The 17,636-nt window shown below is 45.9% G+C and overlaps 2 protein-coding genes and 1 pseudogene across 2 annotated transcripts in view; 2 read left to right on the top strand and 1 right to left on the bottom strand.

Moving 5' to 3' along the window:
- Hnrnpa3 (heterogeneous nuclear ribonucleoprotein A3) overlaps positions 1–17,636 on the top strand; it is a 397,554-nt gene that overhangs the window by 342,937 nt on the left and 36,981 nt on the right. The gene's annotated exons all lie outside the window — the stretch shown is intronic.
- Positions 4,097–4,606, top strand: LOC127207649 (28S ribosomal protein S17, mitochondrial-like; annotated as a pseudogene).
- Positions 5,760–17,636, bottom strand: part of Pde11a (phosphodiesterase 11A) — a 223,530-nt gene continuing 211,653 nt past the window's right edge. Inside the window, exon 17 of the mRNA XM_051167077.1 lies at positions 5,760–6,294. Within this exon, the coding sequence (XP_051023034.1) occupies positions 6,136–6,294 (159 nt within the window). The 3' untranslated portion in view covers positions 5,760–6,135. The remainder of the gene's footprint in view (positions 6,295–17,636) is intronic.

Below are 17,636 nucleotides of genomic sequence, written 5' to 3'. Positions count from 1 at the left end.
ACCTTCGATAATCCAAAGACTCTTTTGTCACTTGTAAAACAAGGCCCCAGTATTCCTCTCACACAAGCAGACAGCACTGACCAAAGTTAACAAGCTAATTTGTCACGATTTAAAGTGTAGGTATTAGAAAGCATGCATCTTTCTTCCAGCCCCCCACCCCCCGCCCAACAAAGACTATTCCATAGTGTTAGATAAACATTAAGCATTTTATTAAAAACAAGAACTCTTTGCTTTTTTAAAGCAGCCTGTTTCAAAGCCGTGTGTAGTTGCTTCTCAAGTGGCCGAGCAGCACTTAATCAAATGTTCTTACAAGACAGCATTAGCCTGGAAACTACACAGACAGACGGGCTTCCCACAGCCCCGATGACAACATAGTTCCCTCCTTTTGTGTAAAACAACAATAATTAGAATACATGTCAGTAGGGGGCCCTTTTAAAATTATTGTAAATCAAAATAAAATGGCAAAAGCAACAACAGCCCTCCAAGGGAATGGGACTCAATAACTAGATTTGTATCTCCACCACACTGTGCTATGCCTTAAAATTGCTCTAAATAAGATTTAATCTAAATCTACACTAGAGGAAAGGAAAGATGAGCATGCTAACACACACACACACACACACACACACACACACACACACACACACACACGGGGAGGGGGAGGGGGAGGGGGAACACAGACAAATGAGGGCCTCAGAGAACACATTTCCCCTTCATAGCAAGTAGTTCATTTACTTAATGAAACAAACATTTTTGTACCGGTGTGTACATTCAGAAACATTGGTTGGTACATATTCGTACACAGATGAACAATTTGCCTTTAGTGCTGCTGGAAGATGCACAAACATGCAAGGACATTGAAAATAAAAGTATGTACAACCTAAAATCACATGCAAAGACATTCAAAATCCAAGTATGTGCAACCTAAAATCAGGAGCTGAGGAAGGGTGTGTGTGTGTGTTTGTGTGTGTGTGTGTGTGTGTGTGTGTGTGTGTGTGTGTGTCAGGAGGTGTGACGCAGACAATGTGAGCGCGACAGTGGGCCCTGCTAGATCTGATGGCCGTCGTGGGATTCTCCAGACACATTTTATCTTGTTTCCGCTGTCCGTGCTCTGCTAGCGCCCACTTATGAAGGGTTCTCACCTTCCACCTGCTGTGACCCTTTGATCCAGCTCCTCCTGTTGTGGTGACCGCCCCCACCATAACGTCACTCTCATTGCTACTTCAGGACTGTAGTTTGCTCCTCTTATGAATCGTAAGGTGAACATCGGACACGCAGGATGTCTGGTCACGACCCACAGGCTGAGAGCTGCTGGCTTAGGGAGTACGTGACACCTTGGCCTTCTAGTAGTCAGACTTAACCTCTAAATTCATAGTGCACGTGGGGTTTGGTCTGGGAGCTCCAGATTGTTGCTAGGAAACGGAATTCACTAAAGGAGGCATGGCAGAGCTTTTGGTCCCAAATTAGGTTATATTCGGTTGCTTTAACGAATCTTTTTGTCATTTCCCCCACCCCCACCCCATGCCAACACATTTTTATGTTTGAATTTTTTTCAAACATGTTTAGATTTCTGCTGCACTTGAGAAAAATTGTTTCTATTACTGGATGTGATTATTATTGTTTTTTGTTTGTTTTTGTTGCTTTGTTTGTTTTTGGCCTTTCTGTAACTCTCAAGGGTCAGTAAGAGAAATGGGTTTAAAGATGATTGCACTGCAAAGTAAATCAAGTAGGGTCAGTCTAATGACTTAACCCACTGAAGAGTGCGGAGTTTTCATATACAGAAAAGGCAACCAAGTCCCAGAGACATACTGTTGTTACTGCGCTAATTAAACAAAACAAAACAAAAACCGCGGAGATAATTTTCAAACCAAGATTTTTGCAAATCTACAGTACCCTGAAGCATGCAGGCCTTCAGATCTCAGAAGCAGGAAACCCATGTGTAAGTTTTACTTTTCTTGGCTCTCTTTATAAATCCACTTCTAAGCTCATGATTCCCATAATGGGATGCAATGATATGATATAGTTGAAAGCTGTTCTTCATGAAATAAGAGAATACGTTGGTGACTGTATCATTCACCTTCCTTAGGAGCAGGCTCACACACTTTGTAAGAATGTTGTTTTTTGTCTACCCCCCTATACACCAAATGTTGCATTCTTCAGTGAAAAAATGACATTCAGGTTTGCTTCTATTTTATTTGAGAAGTCGAAAGAAAATGACCTGGATGAATTCTCCAAAGCAAAGCATAGCTTGGTCCTTTGAAGGAGAAACTGAGTAAAAGTTGGTGCTTTTGTTTAACAGATAGAAACCCGCAGAGCTGCAGAGCCCCCAAGATGGTGGGCCTATCTGTGGTCGGCTAAGATGGCATCCTGCTGTGCACTGGTAGGGACCCTTGGCAGGTTGCCAGGTGCCCCCCCCAACTAGCGTCTCCAGCTGTGTTGTGTGTTGTGCACATATTAGCTATATATTCACTAATATGAATAAATATAATTTCTGAAAAAATACATCTCATACAAAAGTAGGATGGTGTCATCCCAGCTGTTCATGCCAAAAGACCCGGGGAAGGAGACAATTTTGTGTGCATTTTATTTTGAAGAAGGGTCATATTTCAAATACCTTCCTTCCACAAGAAAAAACAGTGACAAGTAAGAATTGGAAAGTTTCTTCTTCCTGTGCTGTGGGAAAGCAGACTATAGGGATCGTATATAACTCACGTTCATGAGAAATAAATTGTTTTACAAGGGATTTAAAAATTACCTTCAATCCTGAGAATTTTAACCTCCAACCTCTAGGGTTTGGCACCAGGAGGGCTACCACCCTCTCTCCCGTTTCTCCATAGTCATGGAGGAACCGACCCTGGGCATTAGTCAGCGGTTTCTGAATCTTGACCCACAATAGGAAAGATACCTTGAGACAGGAGAAATAGATGGAGGCAATTACAAACAGCTATTTGATTGATGGTTGACATTGTCAGGGCTCCACTGTCTGGCAGATTGCAATGGTGTTGAACTCCCTTTGCTACCCGTGGATGTTGCTATTGGCAACCGTGCAGTGAAGCCAATAAAAAGGCAAGAAGATGAGAGCAAAACTCAACCTCAGTGGAAGCCGTAGGGTTTGTGCTATAAATTATGTCTCCCTCAGCAATAAGTAGCATCAACACTCAGGGTGGAGAGGAGCTGCTGTCTTCCTGCCTGCAGTTTCGGGAAGACCCTGGGTCCAGTTTTATCATAAAGCACATGCCTGATTTTTTTTTTCTCCAAACAGACTGGCATCCATTTTTCTCGTTATTTATTTATTGTTAGGAAGGGTACCACATGTGGACTCACTGCAGCCTCCTATGGACCGATTCTCAATTCCAGTCTGTGATATAAACGTGAGGTGGTGCAATACCCAGAAACACTTGCGGTGCACACGCTTGCAGACACACAAGACCCTGAGCCTGTTCCTAGCTCCACCCACCCTTTGTTTCTCACCTGAAGGAAGGGAGGCATCTCTGCAGAAGCTGTTTTCCTTTATAGCAGAGTGATTCAGAAAACTGGCTTAATAAAATCCATAAATCTGAACAGCCCCTCTCACCTGCTCTGCAGAGGCATTTTTTTTTCCCCTGCGCTCACTTCCCCCTCCAATCTCTCCAGTCTTGCCTGCAGACACAGCTGTAGAGGACAGTTAGCAACATTGTTTCTCGGTGCATCTACCTCTTTCTTCTCTCTGCTGTCAAGCCCCTCCCTGAGTGATTGTCTCTTGTGATGGTGTGAGTCTGCATCTTCAATTTGGGGGGTGGGGTGGAAGTGCCATTTCTTTGTTTGGATTGACTTCCACCTCTCCTTAGCTGGTTCGTCTTAAGCATCTGCCTTGGTCTCTGTTTTCCTTGTAGTCTTCTCTCTATTTTCTTCTTTTGCTTGGCTTATGATTTTATTGCCTTTCTTGCCATAAGAAAACTGCCTTCCTTGTGACGGTTGCCAGCTCGCCCCACTCCTGTTTTGTTACCTTCATTTTGTTCCCCGCCTCCCCCATCTTTAAACACCTCCTGAACACCCAGAGAGCAATGCCTCCCTGTGAAACCTGAACTCTATTTCTTTTGGATTTGAGTAACTTTAAGAACTGATACTGAGCGGCACCCGTGCTCTGCCGGCCTTGGTCCGAGTGGGAGACTCCTGAGGTGCTTAGAGACACATAATGTCAATAGTGCGTTCATCTGTCCATGCCAAATGGGCTGTGGGGAAGGTGATTGGTACAGCAACGGCAAAAAACTGCTAAAGTAAGAGCGATCCCTACTTACTAAAGTCCTTTAATAAGTGAAAAACCTACTTTGCTCATGATGCCCTTCAGCAGTGCAGCGTTGGGGACATCCTGCTCCTCAGAGCGTTGCCCAGCCCACGATCCAAGCACGTGAAACACGAGCTGGCTGAGATCCTCTTCAAGGTCAGCCGAGTTATCAACCCAGTCACAGGAAAGCCCTGTGCAGGAACCAGGAACCGCCAGAGTCCACTCGGTTCACAAACCACTCACCTAAGCCAAACTCTGGAAGGACTCGAGGTCTCCTCAACCTCGGGAAGAAGGAGCCAAAGGGGTTTCTGTCCATGTTTGTCCTGTGGTTTCCATCACTAACTGTGTTGTTTGTCTTGTGACATTAAAAGTAGTACATAAAGTACTTACACTGTTAAAAAAAAAAAACAAAACCCAAAAAACCAAAACCAAACCAAACAAAACAACAACAACAACAACAACAAAAAAAAAAAAAACAAAAAACTGGTCAGTAGAAGTAAGAAAAAATGTTTTGTAAATTAAGAAACAAAAAGTTTCCTAAGTTTTGATTCTTCAGAGCCGAGCTGAGTCTCAGGTTTCACATTGCGCAGGGATTTTCCGTGTGCTCAGAGTCTGAGTGTGGAGCACCACGCATGTGAACAAAGAGATGTCAATTTGTGTGGCCTCTGGATGCTGGAGACATACTTCAGACAGAAGATTTCAGCTTCTAGCTACTCGTGTGCCCTGGGGAGTCCTTGGACTATGTTTGGACAAAGGATTTTAATGCTAAGCTATCTGCAAAGAAGTTCCTAGTGTAATCTCACTTGACAATTTGAAAAACATAGAAGTGCAGTGCCTTGTCCAAAATCACTCAGCTGATGATGCAGAATGAGGCACAGCAGGTCCAGTGCTCTTTGGGTAAGACAGACCCTGTCCTTAGCGTCCCAGGTGAAAGGGCATCAGAGCAGCTTTCTAGTCACCACACCTGTCCAAAATAGCTTGTTTTCACCTGCTGTAGACCTGACTTCTTAGAGGATATAGGTTATACAGACATTATTTCCTTGCCTTTCTAGAATATTCTTCTTTACATGTAAGGAAAAATGTAAAGTTGAGGTACGTTGAATTTTATCTCCCCAATTTTTCACCTCAAGCATGCTCAGTCACAGGGCTCATCTGCACCTGTGAAGGTCTCTCACTGTTGTAAGCAGTTCCGGTATTCTCACGTGACTTGTGGTACGTGTGGCTGTAGAGTCCCCTCTGCCTTAATACAAGTATTAATCCGTCCCTTCTAGAAGAAGCCTTTGTTTACAATGAGGGCTAAATTCAAAAACTGGAAAAGTGATCCGCGATCTATCTCACTGCAGAGTCACAGACCGCAAGTAACACCAATCAGACCAACAGACTGTATTCCTACTGTGGACCCTTTGGGAAGATTGGGGTTGGCTGGCACTAATAAGAGGAAGTGGGCTTATCCGTTAGGCAAACGAGGCCAGGGTCCTGTGCATCACTAAGAAGCAGCAGGATTAGAAATAAACCATCAAGAATGCAAATCTGGATTCTGGGGACTATCTGGGACAAAAACCTGCTCCAGGAGAGACTGCAAAGAAAGGAAGTGCTCATAACAGAAAACCACCATCCAGGAAGCAGCCATAGGGACACTTTTACCATGGTGTCCCCTCAACTCGGATCGAGTGGGGCTGATGGCGCGTGGGTCCATCATGGGAAGGCAAGGGTCAGTTCTCTGCCCCACTCTGTCTTTCATCCTTCTGTTTCTCTGCAGCCAGGTATGATTCCTGGTTCAGTCAAAGCTTCAGGACTGTCTGTGCGGAAGCAGATCCTTTGGGCACAGAGGACCCACCAGGCCACGGGGTTGTGCAGCAGCTCTGGGATGCTCACACCCTGTCCTCCCCAGCCACCACCATGAGACTGGCAGGGGCTGGGGAGGCAGCAGAGACCTGCAGTCTTTTTTGGTGCAACTCTTCCCACTTCCTTCGGTTGGCAGCTACCGAATCCAGCATCGGCTTCAGTTTTGCATTGACCTTCACCAAGGCCTAAAACAAACAAATAAATAGATAGAAAGAAAGGAACCTGAGGCATGGAGAAGTATAGTCTTTCTCCTAATGTTCACCAAGGGGAGGGGAACCAGTCACACGAAGGGAAATAATGGCTCTAGTCAAAATGAACTACTTCTGAGACGTAGGTGTGGGAAAGATTAAGCTTTGTCACAGGTGGAAACAGTCTTGGCGGGCTTTACCCTTGGGGCACCCCATGAATACCTTGTGACAGACTGAGTAGAGCCATCCTGGGCCTGGAATTCAAAAAGCAGACCTGGGAACCCCAACTGGACTATTGTTTTTCTAATTGATCCTCAACAGGAAAAGGAGACTGCCCTTCCAATGTGACTCAGGTAGGTGGGGAGGAGAGACCAACAGGTTCAGCCCGGGCTTGGGCGCGTGTGGAGCAGCAAACAGGCTGGACCAACAGGCGGGCCAAAAAGACACCTAAAGACCCGTCCCGTGGAACAGATACCAAAAGGTTCACTCTTTTGTCCCTTTTTTCCTTCTTGTGTAAGCTAGTTGGGTGATATTTAAAAAAGCTTAATTGTTAAAAAAAACAGAGCCAACACGTAGGCATGCACCCAACACCACTGTGGTGTAGTCACAGAGCCTGTGCGAAGAATGTCAGTACACGATGGCCGTGCGTCACTCAAGGGAGAGGCAGCCTTGCAGACTCCAGGTCTGCGAGCACATCAAACTAACCAGAAGACAAAAGTGCAGCTCGCCGGTATCTACTCACGTGCCTATCTCTGTCTGTCAGAGAGGTCCATCAAGTAGACTGTGAAGTTAAATTCTTCAAAAGCTAAACTCACAATGGCTGTGCCTCAGATGCCCAGGTGAACTTTCCACATTAATAAAAGATCAGGTAAATTCCCAAGAGGAGGGGACTCGCGTTTTCAAAAGCAGGTGGTGTGGTGGTCATGCTGGACACACAGATTAACGTGGGGTGGCGCAGATCTAAACGATGGGAGCGGATAACAGTAGCTTGAGTGTTCCTCTGGGTGTGTGGGGGGAGAGGAGGGGTCTTCCTGGGAACCTGCTGACGTGACTTTGTTGCTCTCTCAAAGCCCTGTCCTTCCTTCTTCATATCTGGTCAGCTTGGTGGCAAGCCCTCTTATTTGCCTTTCTCAGGGTTCCTGGCTTCACTCTTTAAAAACCTCCTATTCCTTTAAACTCAGACATCTGCTTCTGCTCTAAGAGTAACGTATACACGCAGGTATGACGTGAAGGGAGAGGGGTTTGGGAGAGAGGAACGGAGAGGCGCAGGGTGCTGGGGAGGGGCACGGCGAGGAGAGAAGAAATGTGTGGAGTGGTCACACAGGGTAGATGGGTCACCAGGCACATGAAACCGATGCTTCAGGGTCCTTAATTGCACAAGATCCATAGATCCTTCCAAATATTTCCTTTTGTGTTAAATTTCCCCCCTTAGAAATAAAGGTCTCTACTTCCAAGTGGTTTGAGCAGTTTCTGGCCTCAGAAGCTCTGGGTGGGCCTGACAGTGGAATCCTGCCAGTAAGCTGTCTCATCTAATGCTCATGAGCTTCCTGCAGCTTTTAAGCCAGTCTTCCCACATGGGGTACTATGGGGTGGGCCGAGGACATCGCCTGTGAACTGGAGTTAGAGTGGATTCAGGATGCTTAGGCCCAGCATCAGTAGATGGACACCGCTCAGGCTGGAGGCCGCTGAGTGGGAACACCTGGTCATTCTCTGTTCCACTGGAAACACTGTACACTTAAAAAGCTTATGGAATTCTTCTTTCCTTTGAATTCTTTTTATTTATTTATTTACTTGTAGTGTCAGGGGTCAAACTCAAGGCCTTGTACACTCTAGACACATAGCCTGCCTTCGAGCTATAACCCTAGCCTAATATTTTGTCTTACTTTCCCATGAATTTTACATCTTACTGTTTATTACTGTTATTATGAAAGATTTCAATATATTTAACCTGTAAAACATGATTGGAAAAAAAGTCTGTTAAGTATCTATATGTGAATAAATATCAATAAAACTATTCATAGAGAACATACACAGTAAAGGGTCTAGGAGCCGTTGTAAATTCTAGACAGTCTAATTGTTGAGTAAAGGAAACACAGGGCTAAGGGTGTCATCCAGTGGTAAAACCTTTGTCTGGTCTATTAAAAACTTTGCGTTCAGGCCCCAGGAATATCAGCAGTAGACAAAAAGATTTGGGTGACATGGTGACACTCCATCTTTTGTTGTTGTTGAGTTGTGCCATTTAAAAAAAAAAAGACAGGGTCTTAGCATGCCTTGGCTTGCCTAGAACTCACCATTATAGACAAGGCTGGCCTCTAACTCAGAGAGAGTTTACAGGTTAGTGACCATCACCAAGAGACACCAAGGCTGGAACTGAACTAGAGACCATGGGGTAATGGAGCTTACTGGCTTGCTTCCCCCTGGCCCGGTCAGCCACTTTTCTTATATAGCCCAGGACCACCTCCCAGGGGATGCACCATCTACAGCCACGCCCACAGGCAAATCTGATGGAGGCCTTTCAGCTGAGGTTTCCTCTTCCTAGGTTGCATCAGTCACGTTGATGACCAAGGTTAGCCATAGAAACTCCTTGCTATACAGCGCTAATAAAGCATGGCGCTGCATGTCGACTTTGGAAAGGTGATGCTTCTAATTGAGCCCGACCTCCGAGGCTTTGCAGGTGGATCCCATTCATCACCAGGGGACAAAAGTTGAACAGAGAATAAAAGCACAGTAGTAGTTTCCGCACATCTTCCAGGAAGCACTCTCTAGGTGTGAGCTGAGGTCGAGGAGTGTCCGGCAGCAAAGTCCTCAGATGAAGAACAGTAGGTCCTATAGAGGGCAGGATGTGCTTCCCCTAAGTAAACCTCAAACCACCTACCTGTCAGTAATCCTGACACATCCCCCTACACGTATCTGAGTGAATAATTGAAACGCCTGCTGGTTCAGGTGACTCTTCTCTTCACATTGATGCCCTGGAATAGTTACCCTCATCCCTTCCCCCATCCTGCCTCGTGTGTGTGCGTGTGTGTGTGCGCGTGCACGCATGCGTGTCTTCTTTCCCTGTGATCTTTGTCACACTAACTGGAAACATCTCATTTAAAGTCAGATGCACCATTTATTTCATATATGAATAAAGCAAAGCAACATAATCATCCAGTGATCAAAATTCCCATGAGAAAAATGCGGATGCCTACATCCTGCTCAACACTCAGTGTTTGTTTGCTTGTCGCTTTATTTATTATCTATTTATTTTTGACAACAGGGTGAGGCAGCAGTGAACTGCCATGTTTTATTTAGCACTTATTGGCACAGGCTCCTCTTTACTCTGATCAAGCCTTTTAATTAAACGGGACTACTGTAATTCCTATGGAAATTAGTGTATATGTTATTTTCCTGCTACAAAAGCATTTCTCTAGAAATTATTTTTTTTAATCCCAGAAGCACGAATTGGAATTTTTTTCTGCTGAAATGTAATTAAAAACTCATTTGATCATACTCTTTCTGGCTCTGTTTTACTTATTAAATTCCTGTAATCAGTTTTCCTTTATGGAGCTGCTGGGAAATGATCTCAAAAGCAACACATTTTTCTCTTCTTTGGCAAGTTCCTGAGCATTTACTAAATTACATTCCTAGCACCTGCCCATGATTCGAATTACTCCACCAATTTATTCTTTAAAGCATTTAAGTTGGTTTGGCTTAGCCCCAGACAGCTTTCTCTCGTAGACTTTCTTCTTCTTTCTCTTGCTTCCTTTGTGTGGAATAAAACATTGGCATGTGGGTGAAACGCCACTTTCTCAGAATTCCCTCTCTCCAATTGTTTTCTGAGCTCGGATTACCATGGGGAGAATCATTTTCCTCAGGACAAGTGCCGGTTCTGGACAGAGGTAGCAGAATTCCCGTCCTGAGGAACTGCTCTGATGCCATACATTTGTTGCATAAACACAGTTGGCTGTAAGGACAGGGAGCTAGTGGAGTATCTATAGAGAAAGGAGTATCTGCGAATCAAAGCCCCAAAGTTCACGGTGACTACCAGCCAGCTGCCTTGAGCAAGAGAACTGCTTCTAGTACATACGAGGATGTGGCTCTTCTTGAAGGCTTGCCACCAGCAGGTAATTTCTGATGGTTCTGTGTAAGTGTATCCCTCCTCATGTTGAGAAAGAGGGGAACAGTACCAACTGTCACCCATGAAGGACTCAAGATGGTTGCATCAGCCACAGGGCAGGGGGAGGGGGGCGTGCCTCTTTTTGGGCATACCTGTGCATGGTCATTCAGTCACTATTTAAACGCCCCCAGGAGGATGAACACACTCCCTCCCAAGGAGGCCCACTTCATTCTGACTCGTCTGCTTTTAGTGTATTGTTTTTTTTTTTTTTTTTTTTTTTTTTTTTTGTGCTGAGCTCAGGTCTATGGCCCTGTAACGTATTCCTGGGGTCTAGCCAGCCTCTTCCAGAGCAGTGTGGGACACCTGCCTCTTTTGTTGATCCTGTGAAAACCCAATTGGACCTGAAAGTTGGAATGCACAGCTTATCTCTCGGGGGCAACCTGGTTGATACCAGAAGCACTCTCTTGATCAGCCAGGAGCACCTGGGTACTTCTGTGTGAGGGGACAAACCTTACACCTAGCCATCTGGGTAGCTGACTTGGAAAGTCACGCTCCATCGCCGAGTTCTCCTGTGACTAGCACATGTGACTAGCACATGTAATTCACTCTATATTTTACTTGTATTTTCAATAAGTAATGTTCATATGGCTCAAGGGAGACACAAGGGTACAGAAGGTACAGTGTAGTCTCCCTTCTATACTGCCCTAACCATTGAACTTTCATTCCAAGAGACAATGGATATGAGCGGCTGTTTGTGTGGCCTTCAAGAAACATTTGTGCCTATGTAAATTAAAAATGAAATTGAAAACATGGCTACCTAGTGTCCTACAGCTGTCAAATTTGTTAAACCAGTTCTGTGTTGTTAAGGAAAATTAAGTGTTATTTATATTTGGCCATCCTAAGTAATGATATCAAGGATATTTTGTATGTACCATTTTGCAGATGAAGATTATCAGAAGGCCATGGTATAGAATTAGTATTTCTGGGTCAAAGGGTATACAAATTTGCATTTTGATAGACTCAGCTAAGTCCATACGTATAAACAGTATCTGAGCTCTAAAGCCAGAGCTTATATTAAACATGCTAACAAGAGAAAGAAAATACAGACTCTAGCTATTGTTTCTATCCAGCCTTTGGAAAGAGCGGGAGTGGATGAAGCTAAGAAGAGCACATGGATCTGGCCCTTGCGTGCTGGCTTCTGTGAGATCCAGATGCTGGTGTGTACACAGGGTACACTAGCTCTTCAAGCAGCACAACACACTGCTTTCCGATGTTTTTGATTCCTCCGCCCTCCCCTCCTCTCCCCCCAGCCACCCTCCCCCACCCTCCCCCACCCCCTACTCTCAGCCTCTGAAAGAAACTCTCCACCTGGGAATGGCTCCATTGCGCCCTCCCACTGGCTCGGCAGCTCTGTTTATCTCACCTGTTATCACAGTTACCGGCACATGTTGCTGGACGCCTAACCTGTGCCAGGCTGTGCTGTGTCAGACACGCTGACGGTTAGCTTTCTCAAGAACCTTATGAGGCCCATATTATTGTTATCCGTGTTGCTGTTAGTTTGCCATGGAGGAAACCAAGACTTAAATGAAAGGGCTTGTTGGTAGCAACTCAGTATGCAATGAAGGAACAACAAGGACTGGCTGCAACAGTGTCTCCACCTCAGCACTACGGATGTTCCGGGTGAGATAAACATTTTCTGTAGTGTCTGTACATTGTAGGATACTCTAGGAGCTAGTAAAAGTACCCCTAACATTACCTAAGTGTGGTAAACCAAAATATCTATTTAAAAAAAAAAAAAAACCAGCTTGCCAGGTGTCCGCAGACTGGCGCCAGCCAAGAACCACAGTGCTCAGCTGAACCAAGTTTCCCCACCTTTATATCTTTACTAGCAGAGAAGGGAGGAGACCTTCCTTTGGCCAGATGATGCCCCCCTCCCATTTCTGATGATGTTTAAGAGGAAGAGATGAGGAGGAATTATATACTGAACATTCAATGCACTAGGCTAGGGCTATGGCCTAGGGCTAGAGGCTAGAGGCTAGAGGCTAGAGGCTAGGGGCTAGGGGCTAGAGGCTAGGGGCTAGGGGCTAGAGGCTAGAGGCTAGGGGCTAGGGGCTAGGGGCTAGAGGCTAGGGGCTAGGGGCTAGAGGCTAGGGGCTAGGGGCTAGAGGCTAGGGGCTAGGGGCTAGGGGCTAGGGGCTAGGGGCTAGGGGCTAGGGGCTAGGGGCTAGGGGCTAGGGGCTAGAGGCTAGGGGCTAGAGGCTAGGGAGGGAGGCTAGAGACTAGAGGCTAGAGGCTAGGGCTAAGGCTAGGGCTAGGCTTGATGCCATCATCTCACAGAAGCATCACAGCAGTTCTGTGTGTTAGGTCACTTTATCATCTCTTTATAGGCAAGAAAATTGCAGTTCAACAAGGTCAAAGGACTTTCCTGTCAGCACACAGTGAGAGACTGAGCTGGAGCTCCACTGAAGTCGAGCTGCTTTAAAGCACTGTGTGGTAGTTTCCTCCCTAGACTATTCGTCCGCCCTGACCACTCAAGTCATGCTCAACCTTCTCTTCCAGAAGTCTCCTGTCCTCTTCCTGTGTGTGTAGACCCAAAGCATGGCATCTATCTCTCCATTTATATTTTTTATACTGAAAATGTTTTTATATTTTCTTTTTAATAAAGATGTGACCTTCTGTTTTTGTTTGTTTGCTTGTTTGTTTTTGAGCATCCTAGGTGATTGGCCCTGTCAAGATGAAGTAGAATATCCCTTCCCAGGCCCCAGCTGTCAGAAACTCTTTGAAGTGGATGATGAACACAAGCTTTGCACTTTCTATGAGAAGCTCATGAGCACAGACGTAGCTGCTGATGATCTGGGAGTTCAAGGCCAGCCTTGTCTTCAAAGTGAAGTCCAGCCAAGGCAACAGAGAGAAGCCCTGTCTTGAAAAACAAACCGAAAGGATGGAAGGGTTGTGTGGTCTGAATCAGTGGTGGGAACACAACAAGGTTTTCCTGGGCAGCAAGGCGTCTTGGCCCACTGCAGAGCGCAGCTGCTGTTGAGAACTGGGCATTCTCGTTATAGGCCAAGGAGAACTGGAGAGCGGGAGTCTGTTTCGGGTGCACTGTGGGTGCTAACATGAGTGTTCTCAACTTGAGTTTGCTCAGCCATATGCTCTATCTGACACCCCCATCAGAAACCCAAAGCAATAGCCCATCCAATCACGGAGTAGAATCTCCATAATTGCAAGGCTTTCCCAAAACATCTTGTTCTCTTTTTTTAAGTGCACTGATTGTGCCTTCTCATCACATGGACCAAACTTTCCTCGTGTCTTTGAATGCCTGGTAAGTCTGGGTTGGACAGTAGACACTGCGAAGTTTATGTGCATATCAGCTACTTTTGTCACCACTACAACAAAGTATCTGAAAGGAGCAACTTAAATGAAGAAGGGTTTATTCTATTGCAGGCCTGAGCTCTCTGCTTCCTGCTTTCTGATTGTGGACACAGTATGACCAGAGAGCGGTATTCCTGCTGCATGCCTTCCCTGCCACAGTGGCAGGTGCTGTGCTACAGGCTGTGGGAAACTGGCTGATGGCTGAGCCACTCCGTGAGCCCTGCACAGAATAGAAACAGAGCCTTTCAGCTTCATTAGTTTATTTAAGCTTTAAATCTCTAATTCCTATTATGGTGACTTTAGGAGATGGTGGCCTTTCCTCTCTGCTCGTCATAGACCAGTGGCTGGCAAAAGCTTCCTAGCTCAACCTAAGACTGGCTAAGAGTGAGGCTGGCATGTTCTGACCCGCTAGCCAATCCAGCCACCTCCAGCTGAGCCCAGAACTATCTTAGTGCTATTTTTCCTGAGACGGTGGTGGTTCCTTCAGTTCACTGAGCTGCCGGTAGCCAGAGACTGGCCTTGTGTTCCTTCCTCAGTCAGCCCAACGCCTGCTACCATCTGCCTTGGTGGACATCTACAGTTGACCACAGTCACTTCTAGCATCTTGACAGCAAGCTGTGGGACAAAAGAGCAAACAAAGAGCCAAGCTTGTTCCTGGAAATGGTGACATTCCCTCTGCCCGGCAGCTGTTGCTCTGCTGCTGTAAGGACACCAAGAGAAACCAACCTGAATGTGCCCAAATGTATTGTCATCATTTTAATAATATCTGAGGAAGCTACCTGAGCTGGGTATTCTTTTTTTTTTTTTTTTGGTTTTTCGAGACAGGGTTTCTCTGTGTAGCCTTGGCCATCCTGGACTCACTTTGTAGACCAGGCTGGCCTCGAACTCACAGCGATCCACCTGCCTCTGCCTCCCGAGTGCTGGGATTAAAGGCGTGCGCCACCACCGCCTGGCTTCATTTTTACGGATGAAGAGTATTGTTGTTGAATTACAGTTCTGAATTGCTAGCAATATGACAGGATTTTCTGCCTTCCTTTCCCTTATAAAAGAGAAATATTGGAAACTGAGAAATAGTTCATGGAATAAAGATTATGCAGAACACTTTTTAAATACCTGTCCCACCCCCCTTAATTGCTCAGGGCTGCAGCCAGGGTATGGTGAGCATGGCTGCATCTCTGCCTTCTTGTTTTTTGATAAAATGGACAGAGTTGGCACTCATCTCAGGCATGTTTTGTAGCATTGACTTACAATTCAGATTGTTTCTGTTCTGAGTGAAATGTTAGGGGTTCTTTGAGGACTGGAATTTTATAATGGAAACACATAGACACTATGTGCAGCTGACGCAGCCACCCTGTCCTCCAGCAGGAGGGGCAAGGGGCACGCCAGCAGAGGCAGGCTTTCAGGTTCTCTCCGATTCACATGACTGAGGAGCCATGGGGTGAGGGAGGCTGGAGTGTCTCTGAGACACGTAAGAGGTTTCTGTTTACGGTGCGTGACTTCAGAACAAAGTAGCCAAGTGTGGCAGTGGGTCTTAACTTACAAATTAGTGAACTGCTGAACTCCTAGGCTCCAAAAGGTGGAGATTATTGATGACTTCACAGACACAGCCCCAGATTGGATGTGCCACTCTGCAGTGATACAGTTGGCCATGAGTCACATTTAAGCTGCTTCTCTCCCGCGTGCTGTCATGGCTAGAGACACAGTGACTTGAGCATGCAGAGCTGAGCGCATCACCTTCCTCCAGACCTCCCTCTGTTCACAGAGCCACTCTCCCAGGATCTGAGCCTGGTCATCTATGCAGGCAATTCCTCTCTGAAATTCACAGCGCTGCCCTCTTCACTTGCATGCCACAGCCACGCCTCTTCCGATGGGCCTCTGAACACCTGTCTGTTGCTGATGCCACAGCTCCCCTTCGGGTGATCATAAGTCTGGATGCTGCAATAGCATCTTTACTAGCCCCCCACCCCCCACCTTCCTTTTGCTCCAGTCCAGTAGCCCCAAGCTTGCCATTCCCTCCGGAACCATTCGGTGGCTCCCACCAAATGTTCTCAGCGGAGTCCAAAGCTCTCAAAACAGCCTTAGAGACCCTCAGAGAGTGAGAATTGAAGTCACAAGAGGAGAAGGGAACTCAGAAATAAAACTAACCGGAAACCTGATGCCTCACTTGGGTGACGGTTCAGAAACAGAGTGTTGAAATGCCCAAGGAAGGCTCTTATGTTTCCTGGAAGACTTGAAGCATCCGTCTTTCCACGCACTCAAGCCTGCTGTTGGCTTTAAAGGCTCCACATGCTGTCTGGCAGGGGAACTGCGGAGAGCTGGTGGGATCCCTGAGAGCAGATGGGGCCGCTCCAGGGTCCAGATGGAGACAGCAAAGAGCTCCCTAACCTCACTCCTTCCCTCCCCAGTCCAATAGCTTTTGAAACTCAAGGTTGTGTAAGAATTAATTTGCATTAAATTGCTTAAGATAATGTATTAACTACCATACGAGGCTCCCAGCAGTTTTTAAACCGCACTTGGAAAATCAAATAATCAAGCAATAGTGGCGAACACAGAAGCAAGCCAAGACCTCTTGAAAGAAATGTTTTCACATTAATGCTAGGTAGCCTTAGAGAATCTATTTATGTAATTTTCAGAAGTCTGGAAAGAAAGAATAAATATTTACACCTGTTACACACGTAACTCTGTCAGGTCCTAATCTATGCTTTATATAACTTTTCCCTATTAAATTCTTAATGCAACCTCCAGGAGATATCTCCTTAATCTCCCATTTTATGGAGAAAACACAAATAAACCAAAAACGAAACAAAACTAACCAACCAAACAAAAGAAACCAAACCAAACCAAACCCTGGCTGAGAAACATTATATAATTTGCCTGTCGAAGATAGTATTGAGGTTTGAACATGGATTTTTGACTCCAGAGTCCACACGAGTCACCAGTTACTGTATTTGTGACGTTACTATATGATTTTGTGTGGCGCAATCCTGAAAATTAGAGTTAAAAAAGAAAAATGAATTTCTAGACAAGTCTTGCTTGTCCATACTAAAACACATAACGCCCCATGGATGTGCTCAATAGACACCAGTCCTGCAGTTGTTTCAGATTCCTGCGAGGGAAGTCAGCAGAAGCCGCTACCCTGCAAATCTCAATGAAAAGGAAGCAAAGGTTGCCAAGCCTCGGAGCTGACATTTGGGACCGGAAACAAGTGCGACATAGGAAGGACCGGAAACAAGGACGAGCATAGCAAGGCCCCGTAGAGGCCACGCCCCTCGCAAATCGCACAGCGGGCTTGAAACAGAAGGAAGTAGGAGCTGTTGACCAGCTGCCCTTCTTCCTTGGCCGCGGCAAAAGGCTTGAGAGTCTCTGGCCACATAAGCTTTGCCCTATCTGGGGACACGGTTGCGCACACCGTGGCATTTCTACCAGAGTTTGCAAGCTGCCTGCCCTGTACGCGCTTTAGCTTCCCTTGACTTATCAATGACCAGGGAGATGTAAACAGAATTCCTAAGGCGGGATTTCAGGCACACTCAGGCAGGAGGCGCTTTCTTGACCCTTTATCCCTGATCTCCTTGCTGTGGTGGAATTTCAACTTAGTGGCTGGAGCTGAGGTGGCTATATTGTGATGGTGAGGCAAACTTTAGCTTAAAAGAGGCAAAGAGGGTCAGGTGCCATTAAGCATAGCGGTTTAGAATGGGCCTGACTAAGTTATTTTTATCTAGTACCAAAGGCAGAATACTAACAATGTCATAGGTCTCTGTTTTCTGACTGTGAAGATGGCAAAATATTCTAATCAGTTTGATCCTTGAACAAACTGATCTCCCTTGTAGTGGTGGTGGGGAGGGAGAGACAAAGAAAGAGAGTGGTGTGT

This window comes from Acomys russatus, chromosome 24 (assembly GCF_903995435.1).
Source record: "Acomys russatus chromosome 24, mAcoRus1.1, whole genome shotgun sequence".
NCBI classification, from domain to species: Eukaryota; Metazoa; Chordata; class Mammalia; order Rodentia; family Muridae; genus Acomys; species Acomys russatus.
Note: the sequence above shows the minus strand (reverse complement) of the source record. Positions and strands in the feature narration are given on the sequence as shown.